Source organism: Psittacula echo (genome assembly GCF_963264785.1).
Source record: "Psittacula echo genome assembly, chromosome: 3".
Lineage (NCBI taxonomy): Eukaryota > Metazoa > Chordata > Aves > Psittaciformes > Psittacidae > Psittacula > Psittacula echo.
This window is the reverse complement of record NC_137736.1, coordinates 127,225,320-127,238,133: the sequence shown is the minus strand read 5'-3', so window position 1 is coordinate 127,238,133 and position 12,814 is coordinate 127,225,320. Positions and strand designations below refer to the sequence as shown.

The 12,814-nt window shown below is 60.1% G+C and overlaps 1 protein-coding gene across 1 annotated transcript in view; it reads left to right on the top strand.

Moving 5' to 3' along the window:
• ARAP1 (ArfGAP with RhoGAP domain, ankyrin repeat and PH domain 1) overlaps positions 1-5,763 on the top strand; it is a gene marked incomplete at its 5' end in the record, with an annotated part of 29,907 nt that extends 24,144 nt beyond the window's left edge. Inside the window, 8 exons of the mRNA XM_080613587.1 lie at positions 377-490; positions 1,050-1,192; positions 1,636-1,718; positions 2,735-2,785; positions 3,285-3,348; positions 3,495-3,650; positions 4,633-4,671; positions 4,819-5,763. Coding sequence (XP_080469713.1) covers positions 377-490; positions 1,050-1,192; positions 1,636-1,718; positions 2,735-2,785; positions 3,285-3,348; positions 3,495-3,650; positions 4,633-4,650 — 629 coding nt within the window. The 3' untranslated portion in view covers positions 4,651-4,671; positions 4,819-5,763. The remainder of the gene's footprint in view (positions 1-376; positions 491-1,049; positions 1,193-1,635; positions 1,719-2,734; positions 2,786-3,284; positions 3,349-3,494; positions 3,651-4,632; positions 4,672-4,818) is intronic.
• Positions 5,764-12,814: the final 7,051 nt, after the last annotated feature.

Below are 12,814 nucleotides of genomic sequence, written 5' to 3'. Positions count from 1 at the left end.
CTCCGGCAGGGGGATTGGACTGGATGATCTTTTGAGGTCCCTTCCAATCTCTAGCATACTGGGATACTGTGATACTGTGAAGCCACCAAGCCCAGGCTCCTTCACAGGCTGGGTCCCTGTGGTGCCTGTCCCACTGTGCTCATGCATGTCCCTACGGGAAGTGTGGTCCCACCATGGACCAAAAGTCACCTCCCCAGGGAACAATCAGGCAGCAGCATGAAATGAACCCAGTGAAGAGGTGATGGTGATGCTCAATGTGAGGGCAGGCAGGAGCTTGGGACACGCGTGTGGCCCCATGGGTGGATGCCAGAGCCCATGGGGATGATGCCTGACCCCTGCCTGTCCCTGCCTGTCCCTACCTGCCCCTGCCTGGCAGAGCGGCCCCTGCACTACTCAGAGAAGGTCCTGCCCATCCTGCACTGCCTGGGCACCGAGAGCTACCTGGTGGTGAAGAAGCAGATGGCCATGGAGAACATGCTCGTCTACCTGGGTGAGATGGGTTGGGATGGGGACGGGGGTGGGATGGGATGGGGATAGAGATGGGAGTGGAATGGAGATGGGGAAAAGGATGAGATGGGATGGGATGGCAATGGGGATGAGACAGCAGTGGGGATGGGATGGAGATGGAGATGGGGATGGGGATGGAGATGGGGATGTGAGGGAAGGAGGTGAGATGGGGATGGGATAGAGATGGGGTGGGTTGGGATGGGGTAAGTGATGGGAAGGTGATGGGATGGGGATGGGATGTGATGGAGATGGCATGGGATGGGATGGAGTAGGTGATGGGAAGGTGATGGGATGGGGATGCGGATGGGATGTGATGGAGATGGCATGGAATGGGGTGGAGTAGGTGATGGGAAAGTGGTGGGATAGGATGGGGAGGAATGGCATGGGGTAGATAATGGGAAGGTAATGGGGATGGGATGGGGATGGGATGGGGCTGGGGCGTAGGCAGGAGCAGTGCTGGGGGTCCCTTGCTCTCACCCTTGGGGCCGGATCCGGCTGCACCCCATGCCCCGGGGGCGGTGGCACTGAGTGGGTGCCCGCAGCCAGCAGAGGGGGCGACTGCAAGCACGGGCTGATGAAGTTCCGGGAGGAGAGGAACCTGCTGGGGCTGGGGCTCAGCACCGGCTTCCACGACCGGTACTTCATCCTGAGCCACCGCTGCCTGCGCCTCTACAGGGACGTGAGGGTGAGCCCTGCCTCCCCTTCCCTCCCCTTCCCTTCCCTTCCTTTCCTTTCCCTTTCCTTCCCTTCCCTTCCCTTCCCTTCCCTTCCCTTCCCTTCCCTTCCCTTCCCTTCCCTTCCCTTCCCTTCCCTTCCCTTCCCTTCCCTTCCCTTCCCTTCCCTTCCCTTCCCTTCCCTTCCCTTCCCTTCCCTTCTCCATCCCCATGTGCTGGTGCTGATCCCAGCACTGAAGGCAGCTGGCCCGTGTCTGTCCCCATGGTGCTGGCACCCTCTCTGCCCTCTCTGCTCCATCCTGGTGTCAGCCTCATCCTCTGCAAGCCCAGACCCCTGCCCGCATCCCCACGGCTCCTCCTCCTGCTAAGGGGATGGAGCCCATCCCGTGTCGCTGTGGGGACATTGCCCAGGGCCGGGCAGTCCCCAGTGTGGTGCTGGTGCCTCTTCCTGCAGAGCCACAAGCCGGAGAAGGAATGGCCTGTCAGGAACCTGCGGGTGTACCTGGGCATCAAGAAGAAGCTTCGGCCTCCAACGTGGTGAGCAGCAGCGGTGGGGTGTCCTGTGGAGTGGGGACAGGGATGGGGCAGGGACCAGGATGGGGCTGGGGCAGGGACGGGGCTGGGGCTGGGGAAGGGGCAAGCACAGGGACAGGGACAAGGATGGGGATTGAGACAAGGATGGAGATGGGGATGGGGATAAAGATGGGATGGGGACAGGTCTGGAACAGGACTGGGGCTGGGGGTTGAAACAGGGATGGAGATGGGGACGGAGATAAGGATGGGATGGGGATCGGGGTAGGACAGGGACAGGGACGGGGACAGGGACAGGGATGGGGACAGTGTTGGGGATGGGGACAGGGACGGGGATGGGGACAGTGTTGGGGATGGGGACAGGGACAGGGATGGGGCCAGTGTTGGGGATGGGGACAGGGACAGGGATGGGGCCAGGGCCGGTTGTGCCGCGGGGACGCGCCTGGTGCTGGCCGCACCTCCGGCCACCAGATGGCAGAGCAGAGCCGCGGGACGCTGCTGCGGGACCGGGACAGCGCCGCGCAGCCTGGCCCCGGCCCTGTCCCCATCCCGGTCCCGTCCCCATCCCGGTCCCGTCCCCATCCCGGTCCCCGTCCTTATCCCTGTCCCTGTCCCCGTGTGTCAGTGTGCGCGTGCACGTGTGTGCATGCATGTGCGTGTGCGTGTGTGCGGGAGTGTGTAGGGTGTGCATGTGCGTGTGTGCATCCCTGTCAGCAAGCTGTGTACATGAACGTTCATATGTGCATATGTTAATGTACTTGTATGTGAGTGTGCATATGTGTGCATATAACGCGTGTGCGTGTGCACGTGGATGTGTGTGCCTGTGCGTGTGTGTATGTATGAGCGCATGGGCTCTGTGTGTGCGCATGTATGTGGGGTTGTGCGTGCGTGTCAGCAAGATGTGTAAATGCTGCTCATGTACATATGGGTGGGTGCATCCATGTCAGCAAGTCGTATACACGCATGTGCACGTGTGCATGTACATGTATGTGTGTGTGCTCATGGTTTCCTTCTCCCTTCAGCTGGGGCTTCACAGTCTTCTACGAGAACGAGAAGCACGAGAAGCAGCAATGGTGAGAGGGGGATGGACACGGGATGCAGAGCCCATCCCATGGGATCTGCACTGCGGGTGCTGGGATTGAGCACGGACACAGCCTGGGGGAGACCCCCCTGCAGCAGGGCCAGGCCAAGGGGAATGGCTTGAACCTGCCCGAGGGGAGACTGAGATGAGCTCTTAGGCAGAAGCTCTTCCCTGTGAGGGTGCTGAGGCGCTGGCCCAGGGTGCCCAGAGAAGCTGTGGCTGCCTCATCCCTGGCAGTGTTCAAGGCCAGGTTGGACACAGGGGCTTGGAGCAAGCTGCTCCAGTGGAAGGGGTCCCTGCCCGTGGCAGGGGTTGGGACTGGATGAGCTTTAAGGTCTCTTCCAACCCAACCCATTGCATGGTTCTATGGGCACCCTCAGGGCATCGCTCAGGGCATCATCGTCATCCCCATCATTCCCCTGGGCCCCAGCTCCCTCTCCAGCAGCATCTCTGTGTCCCCATGGCTCCCCATCCCCTCCGTGTCCCCGCAGGTACCTGTGCTGTGACACCCAGGCTGATCTCCGTGAGTGGTTCGCCACCTTCCTCCACGTGCAGGTAGGCAGGAGGATGCTCAGCGTGGAGCCGCCCTTGCTGCATCCCAGCATCCCTAAATCCCAGCATCCCAGGGCAGCAGAGGGGGCCCTCAGGGGTCCCTGAGGACCAAAGAGCCATTGCCCACCCCATGTCCCCTCTGTCCCCAGCACGGGGGGGCCCTGTGGCCCTCGGAGAGCTCCAAGGTGAGGACGTCGCGGTGGCAGCAGGACTCCAGGTTGGGTAACATCTCCCTCATCCCGCTGCGGGGCAATGAGAGTGAGATGAGGAACAGTGTGGCTGCTTTTGCTACTGACCCGCTCACTGTGAGTGACAGGGGGTGCTGGGGGGGGGACCCTCTGTGTGGGGCTGCATCTCCTCTGCATCACACGACAGGGGGGTTCTGGTACCCAGGGATGGGGGGAGCATCCCTGTTCCCATTCCTTATGCACCAACATCAGCCTCTGGTCACCCCTGAGGAGAGGGAGATGATGCTTTGGGTGCTCTGAATGGCATTGGGGTGGTGTCCAGGGTGCGGAGGGGGTCCCAAACCGTGGGATGCAAGGCGAGGGGATGCTGCCAAGCTCCTGGTTTTTCCTATAACAGGGTTGGTTTCTCTGGAATGCTTTCCTGGTCACAAATCAGCCCCATCCGCTCGTCCTCCTGTCTGCGTGTCCATGCTGGGCATCCCCGCACCACGCCAATGCTGTGGGTGCCCTGCTCAGCCACGGGGCCTGTGGGTGCTGTGGGGGGTGGTGACACAGAGCTTCTGTGCTCCCACCATGCCCAAGCCAACCCCTTGGGCTCTCGTTGCTGTTATAAACCTGAGGACATGGCTGCGATGGGGGGATCCCATCATGGGTTGTGCATCACCCAAGGGTGGGGAGCAGCAGCATCACTGCCCCAGAGCCCCCCCCACCGCACATGGACCGGGTCCGTGGGGCAGCCCTGACCCAGGACCCCCCTCAGGCTCAGGTTTATAACGTGGAGTGATGGGGAAGCTCCTCCTGGGCTTCACCATGGGCTCTGCTTTGTGGTGTGTGTGTGCTGTGCAGGGACAGCCCTGGCAGGGGGGTCTCTGCACCCAGGGGCCATGGAGCATCCTCTGGGCTGGTCCAGGGCAATGGGCACTGCGGGTGTCCCCACCGTGGGATGGGGAGGTGGGCACAGGCTGATGTGCCGGGGACCGCGGTTCCTCTTGCTCCGGGCTTTCTCCCACATCCCTGATGCGTTCCCATGGGCGCCGCTGGCGATGCCGGGGCAGGAGGAGGATGAGCACTAACAGTGACCTGTGCGCTCTGTCCCCAGCTCCTGCACAACGTCTGAGCTGGAGGCCTGAGACACCGGGTGAGTGTCCCCAGTGCTGCAGGCAGGGGATGCAGGGGACAATGGCTCTGCCCGTCCCATTGCCACCCCCTGTGGGGACATGGGACATGCGTGTCCCAGCAAGGCCGGGATGGAGGTGCCAACGTTTGCTCTCCTCTTGTGCTCCAGGTTTGTCCACGCGCGGGGCAGCCCTCAGGGACCTGCTCCAGCCCCGCATCCCGGCACAGGCCGGGGTCCCATCGGATCCGGAGCCTCCACCGGACCCTCTGACCTCCCCACACCGTGACCCACGGGCACACAGGAGGGGAATTGGCTGCGAGGCCACTGACCCACCAGTGGAGCAGGTCTGGGGAGCCATGGCCAGGCACCCATGGAGACTGTATAGGGACCAGCATCCATGGGGACCAGGCACTCATGGGGACCAGCGTCCATCGGGACCATGCACCCATGGGGACCAGACATCCCTGGGGGCCAGGCATCTGGGGGGACCAGCACCCATGGGGACCAACATCCATGATGATCAGGCACCCATGGGGGACCAGGCATCCATGGGGACCAGCATCCATGACTATCAGGCACCCATGGGGGAGCAGGCATCCATGAGGACCAGGCACTCATGGGGACCAGCATCCACAGGGACCAGCATCCATGGGAACCAGCATCCACAGGGACCAGCATCCACAGGGACCAACATCCATGCGGACCAGGAACTCGTGGGGAACAGGATCCACGGGGACCAGCATCAATGGGGACCAGGCACCCATGAGGAACATGCACCCATGAGTACCCTGCACCCATGAGGACCAGGCATCCACAGGGACCAGCATCCATGGGACCAGGCATCCATGCAACCAGCATCCATGGGACCAGGTATCTATGTGGACCAGCATCCGTGGGGACCAGGCATCCATAGGGACCAGGCAGTACCAGCCCACCAGACCCCAGACCCCACATCTCAGCTGCTTTCAGCTTCTGCTCCAAGCTCCAGGGAGGGAAGCAGATCCCGGCCGGACACCCTGGCACAGGGTCCTGCTTTTCCTCTTCCTCCCTCTTACTTGAAGTCCCCCTCCATCAAAACGACAAGGCAATCCTTCCCATGGGATGCATTCCCAGCTCCAGGGACCACCATCACGGTGTTCCCATCACTCCTAGAGAAGGGATGCCCCATTTCTGGGGTCCCCTCCATGGGCAGGGCATCAAGAGGCTCTGTACCCCCAGACTGGGGACATTCAGCCACTGTCCTAATCTCTCCATGGCATTAAAGGTCTTTGGGAAACAACGTGTCCTGGTCTCTGCCGGCCGGGATGGGGACAGCGGGAGCTGAGGGCCCATGGGTGCAGTGGGATGGGCCTGGGTGCACCCGCTGGGTGCTGGGGAGGTGATGGGTGATGTCAAATCCACACTAAACCCATGGCTGCAGGGGTGTAGGGAGGCAGGGAATCAGGGTTGCAGGGATGTGGGGATGTGAGGATGCAAGGGTACAGGGATGCAGGGATGTGGGATGCAGGAATGCAGGGATGCTGGGATGTGGAGATTCAGGGATGATAGGACATGGGGGTGCAGGGATGTGGAGAAGCAGGATGCAGGGATGTGGGATGCAGGAATGCTGGGGTGTGGGGATGCAGGGATGATGGGATGTGAAGATGCAGGGATGATGGGATGTGAAGATGCAGGGATGATGGGATGTGAAGATGCGGGGATGTGGGATGCAGGGATGCAGGGATGCTGCAGTGTGGGGATGCAGGTATGCAGTGATGGGGGGATGCAGCGATGCAGCAATGCAAGGATGCAGCCTGCAGGGATGCAGCAATGGGAGGATGCTGGAGTGCAGCTCCCTGCAGTGTCCCTGGGTGCGGGTGTCCCTCCACCTCCCCCTTGCTCTGACCCCCCCTTAAGGGGGGCAGTGACTCATGCGGGGGTGACATGCGTCAGTCACACACGGTGACAGATGTCAGTCACACACGGGTGATGTGTGTCAGTCACACACACGGTGACAGATGTCAGTCACCAGCAGCGCTGGGGCTGCCCTGCCAGGGGTGCAGATGGAGGGCAGGAACCCGTGTGTGCACGGGGGATGAGGTCTGGAATGTGCATTCAGTGCATGCAACACGCGTTCAGCATCTGCAGCACGTGGTCCATGTGTGCAACATGTGCTCAGTGCATGTAATGTGTGCTCAGTGCATGCAACACGTGTTCAGCATCTGCAGCACGTGGTCCATGTGTGCAACATGTGCTCAGTGCATGTAATGTGTGCTCAGTGCATGCAACATGTGTTCAGCATCTGTAGCACGTGCTCCATATATGCAATGTGTGCTCGATGTTTGCAACACGTTCAGTGTCTGTAATGCGTCCTCAGTGTCTGCGACACGTGTTCAGCATCTGCAGTGCATGCTCAGTGCATGCAGTGCCTGTTTGGTCTCTGCAACGTGTGCTCAGTGCATGCTCAGTGCGTGCAATGTGTGCTCGGTGTCTGTGACATGCTCAGAGCATGCAACACACACTCCATGTGTGTATTGTGTTCTCAGTGTCTGCAACACATACTCAGTGCATGCAACCTGTGCCAACATGTTCAGTGCCTTCAATGCATGCTCAGTGCATGCAACATGTGATAACGTGTTCAGTGCCTCCAGTGCATACTCAGTGCATGCAACGTGTGCTAGCGTGCTCAGTGCCTTCAGTGCATGCTCAGTGCATGCAACATGTGCTAATGTGTTCAGTGCCTCCAGTGCATACTCAGTGCATGCAACATGTGCTAACGTGTTCAGTGCCTCCAATGCATGCTCAGTGCATGCAACTTGTGCCAATGTGTTCAGTGCCTCCAATGCATGCTCAGTGCATGCAACTTGTGCCAACGTGTTCAGTGCCTCCAATGCATGCTCAGTGCATGCAGTGTGTGCCAAGGTCCCCAGTGCTGCAGCATGTGCTCAGTGTCTGTTTTCACACATGCCCTCAGTGCCTGCACTGTGCTCAGTGTTCCACATGTGCTCCATCTGCACACGCCTGCACCATGTCCGTGTCTGCACACGCTTGTGCCCCCTGTTTGCACACACACGTCACCTCCACGTGCACAGGGTGCTTGTGTCTCAGCACACGCCTGGTACCCACACACCCTCTGAGCATGGAGAAGATGCTCCGAGCGATGAGCTGCATCCATGGGGCTCATCCCACCATCGGCACCACCGGCTCCCGCAGCATCCCAGGTCCCGCAGCAGCAGATCTGGGTCTCCCTTCACCTCCATGCTCATCCCATGGGATGAAGCTGCCGTCCCTCGGGAGCGGGCTGGATGGAGCCTCCCTCCGCTCGCTCTATGTATAGCACAGCGGAGGCGAGCGCGTGCGATGCCGCGCACACAGTGATTAACTGCAGAGTCATTTACAAACAGCTTCCTCAGCTCCCTGCCCGGTGCTGCTCCAGCACGTGAGGGGGGTTCTAACCCCCGCAGCATTCCAGACCTGGGGAATTGCGGCTGGAAACTGCCCATGGAACAGGACGTGGGGGTGCTGGTCGGTGGAGCTGGACATGAGGATTGTGTGTGATGGGGAAGGGCTGAGGGACCTGGGGGGTTCAGTGTGGAGAAGAGAAGGCTCAGGGGGGACCTGATGGCTCCCTACAAGTGCCTGAGAGGAGGATGGAGCCAGGAGGGGCTGGGCTCTGCTCCCAAGGAACAAGGGATGGGACAAGAGGAACCGGCCTCAAGCTGCACCAGGGCAGGTTTAGATGGAGCTGAGGAACAATTCCTGCCCCAAAGGGTGCTCAGGCATTGGAACAGGCTGCCCAGGGCAGGGCTGCAGGCACCGTCCCTGCAAGGGTTCACACCCCGTGGAGACGAGGCCTCAGTGCCATGGGCAGTGGTGGCCGTGGGGCAATGGTTGCACTGGATGCTCCTGAAGCTCCTTTCCGATCCGATTGATTCCATGATTCTATAGCTCTGTTGTAGCTGGATCCAGGTGCCTCTTCCCAAGGTATGGCAGCTCTTGGCACGGGGCAGAGCCAGCAGCACCCCTGCCCTTCCCATGGTTTGGAGGTGGCAGGAGCATCGTGTGCTGGACACATGGGTTAGGTGAATGCCAGGCAAGAGCCACCACCGAGGTGGCACAGCGCAGGCTCAGCACCCTCTGCCCGCCACCTCCCAGCTCTGTATCTAAAGGAGGCTCCATCCATCCCACCCCTGGGTGCTGCCAGCCCTGGGGGCAGGCAATGGGGCAGCCTCATGCACCCAGAGAAGAGCCTCTCACAGGGGTGACCCCACATTCCCCCTCCTCCTGTTGGGTACCCTAAGGGGGATGCAGGCACTGCCAGCTGATGATGCTCCCACCCCATGGCACCCACAGGGCTTGTCCCCATGGGTCCCCTCATGTGCATCCCACACCCGTGACAGCTCAGCCCCGCTCCCGGCTGAGGGGCTCGGCAGATGATCCATGCCCGGGTTCAATGGAGCCACAGCCACACTCCAGCAGGCTTCAGAGCAGTCATTATTTCATCAGCAGCCCCATTAACCTGTCACTGCCTTTAGTCAGGCTCTCGTGTTCTATCCCCCCTCCTTTCCCTTCCCTCCTGCCTTTTCCCGATCCCTCTTTCTAGTCAATCAGCCGCCTCCACACTTGGAATGCTACCAAAGGGCAGCCGGGGATGGAGAAGCATCACCTCCCCTTTGCCATCCCTAAATGGGGCTCAGGCTGGGGAAGGACTTAGGGAAACCTGTTGACAATTCAAGCCCCAGCCCCATTTCCCGCACCGAGGCTCCCCCCAGCATTCCAGAGCTCAAATCACTTCCAGGGCACCGGGAAGCGGCTCCTGGTGGTGGGAAAGAGGGAGAAGAGCCCCTTGGAGGGGGTTAGGAGCATAAAGTGATGGAGCAGGGGAAGGACAACGCTGCCTGAAGCCGTTTATCCCACCCCGTGCTCCCTCCTCCCTCCCCAGCAGCCTCCCACTCGGTGCTCCAGGCTCCTTAGGGAATATAAAGGGAATTTAGATCCTAAATAAAGGCACAGGAGGGAAAGGGGGTGCGGGGGCTGTGCCCCAGGGAATTGCTCCCCATGGGCTGGGTGCTGGGATCCCGAGGGATGGGGGAATCCACCTCTGACTCCCGTGGGATGCTGGCAGTGGTGGGGGCTCAAGGTTGGGTGTCAGGGGCTCAGCACCTTGTGGGGCGGAGAAGGAGACGTTGGATGGGTGCCCTTGGCTTGGCTTGGCCAGAGCAGAGAAAGGAGCCGTGGCCAAGCCCAGCTGGAGCTGGGCGGCAGAAGCAGGAGCCAAATGGGGCCTTTACCAACTGGAAGAACCCCCAAGGACCCATCCCAGGGCCCGTGCTCTGCTTGGGACCAGGAACGCAGGAGGGAAGCGCTGCCTCCCGTGGACCACAGGGTGATGCTGTGGGACAGCCCCGTGCCCCCTCCATCCATGAGCATGGTGGGATCGGCTCTCAGTACAGGCAGCTGCCAGATCCCTGCTGGCAGCACCGATGGATGCACCTGGTGCTGCTACATCCAGGTGTGTGGGTCTGGCACGGGGACGGATGCTCTGGGATGCTGATGCCCGGGCTCTTCACCCTTCCTTGTCACTGCGGCTGCTGCGAGGAACTGGCCTTGTCCTTCTCCATTAAACCAGCGTCCATTTGAATCCATTTCACAATAACAGAGCCTTCAATCTCAGTCAACCACTCCTGTCCTGTGGTGATGCTCCCGGGTTGCCAACACGGACACATCCGCGCTGCATCCCTGGCCAGGGCTGAGGGAGCAGGATGGGATCCCCAGGGACACGTGTGCCAGGTGGGACACGCAGGCAGACAGAACTGCTGACTCAGCACAGCGCCGGGCTCTGTTTTCCCTGGGGATGGGTTGATCCTGCAGCCCAACCGGGTTTGGAGCCCTAAAGCAGCAGGCGCGGCTCTTCCTCCTCATCCATGAGGATGAAGCACAAACGGCCTCTGGCTGGGGCTGGAGCTGCTGCAGACAGGGTGGATGTCACCTCCTGTGGTGGATGTGGGTCAGCAAGGCTTGAACATCCCCATTTGCCCTTGTTCCATCCCTTGGGAGCCTCCCAAGAGGGACAGAGTAGGAGGATGCTGTGGTGTTGGTGGGGAAGGGAAGCGGGACTGATGTCACCTACCTGGGCTTGTGCCGTGTTTGACACTGTCGTGTGTGGCATCCCTGTCTCTAAACTGGAGGGATGTGGGTCCAAGGGATGGAGCACTCGGTGGATGAGGAATTAGCTGGATGATTGCACTCAGAGAGTTGAGGTCAATGGCTCAGAGTCCAAGTGGAGACCAGTGGTGAGCGGTGCCCCTCAGGGGTCAGTGTTGGGACTGATCCTGTTCAACATCATTGTCAGTGGCTTTCACCTGCCAGAGGGGAGATGGAGATGAGCCCTTAGGCAGAAGCTCTTCCCTGTGAGGGTGCTGGAGGAGCATTAAGCTCCCTTCACCCCAAACCACTCCATCCCAACACACGCATTTGTCCATCCCACTGTACCCAGCTCAATAAAGCGCAGGTTGGAATCAGCACCCAGTGAACCAATCCACCCCAATTCCCTCCTTGCTGCCACCAAGATGAACCCGCTTTGTCCTGCGTGCCACAAGGATCTGTGTTGAGCCACCCTCACCCAGCACCGCACAGCCCTGAATGGAGCAGGGAACAGAAATTCATCCCGATGAAAGGAGGAAAGCCAAAAACACCGTTGAGACTTGCTCAAGACACATAAAAAAACCCTCTTTGAGGAAAATCACCTTAAATTGGCTATTTATCGGCTCAGCATCCTGCCGGGAGGTTTCCATGGATACCTGGAGCCTCGGCAGCGCCAGCCCCATGTGCCACATGCGTGTCCCCACTGGTGACAAACCCTCACTGGCACCTCTTACACAGCAAACTCCATCGATCTCAGCCCTGCTGTGGGGTTCTGATCCCAATTCCTGCATCCCGAGGGTTGGTACCCACATGGGGGGATGCCCTGGAGCATCCCAAGGGACCGGAGGGTGGCAGTGGGGGACACTGTGGGAGGGGGTTGGAGTTGCGAAGACCCCATGCACTGGGGTGGCTGCAGTGGGATGTGATTCTCCAGGGGATGGGATTGTCCCCATCAACATCCCTGTCCCACCACTGCATCACTTCCAGCCGTGGGGAAGAGTCCAATGCGCCCGTCCCCAAGACACCATTCACTGGGTGATATGAAACCTGCAGGCTTGGGCGCATCTGGGACACATTGCTCATCCACATCCCTGATCCAAGGGCCCCTGATGGCTTCCACAGGGATTTACCTGCCTTAACCTGTTGGGAAGAAGAAGCTGGGAGCTTGTTGCAGCCTGGGGACCAGAGTCAAACCACCACATGGACAGGGATGCTTAGGGGACTTGGCAGGGATGCAGCAGGGATGCGGCAGGGATGCTCCAGGTCCCTTCTGCAGCTCAGACAGTCACCAAATCCATCTGCCATCCCTGGAAACCTCATCCCTGCTTTTTCCCACCAATGGGAAAATGCTCCTGGTGGCTTTGGGGGGATGATGTATAAGTGGGTCCCCAGTTCAGTGTTCACTTGGGGTCACTTGAGGACCCTGTTAAAGCACAGGGCTGACCCCAGCTACATGTCCCATGTCCCAGGCAGTGGGTTTTACCCCTCCCATAGCCCCTGAGGGCATCCCAAAGGCATCCCCAGCCTCACGGAACCCCTATCCCATGGGACAGGGTGTTTCAGGGTGCCACCAATCCCGCTCTCCCTTGGGGCTTGTTCCATGACAAGGTTATCTGCGTGGCTCCATGTAGCTGCATCACCTCAGCATCACCCAACGACAGCTCCTGCTGCTGCCTGGCATTGATTCCATGTGATCCATGGCTGCCTTCCGCACGTTTAACCCCTCCCTGCTCCCTTTTGTGGGAGCCAACCCGCACGTGAAGGAGCAGCAGCCACGCTGCTGATTCCCATCCCTCCGGGTCTGGCTGGGCGCAGAGCTTGGATTGCTGGATTCCTTCTGTTCCCACCCTGATTTTGCCTTTGGTTTTATCTCTGTGCACAGTGGGGGGGAAGCTCAAGGGCTCATCCTGCACCCGGGTGCACCCATGGCCCATGGGAAGGGGATGCTGAGGGTGCAGGGACACAGAGCTCCATCCTCGTCATCCTATGTCCCCATCCCTATCCCTCATTCCCAACCATTCCCAGCCTCATCTACACTCAA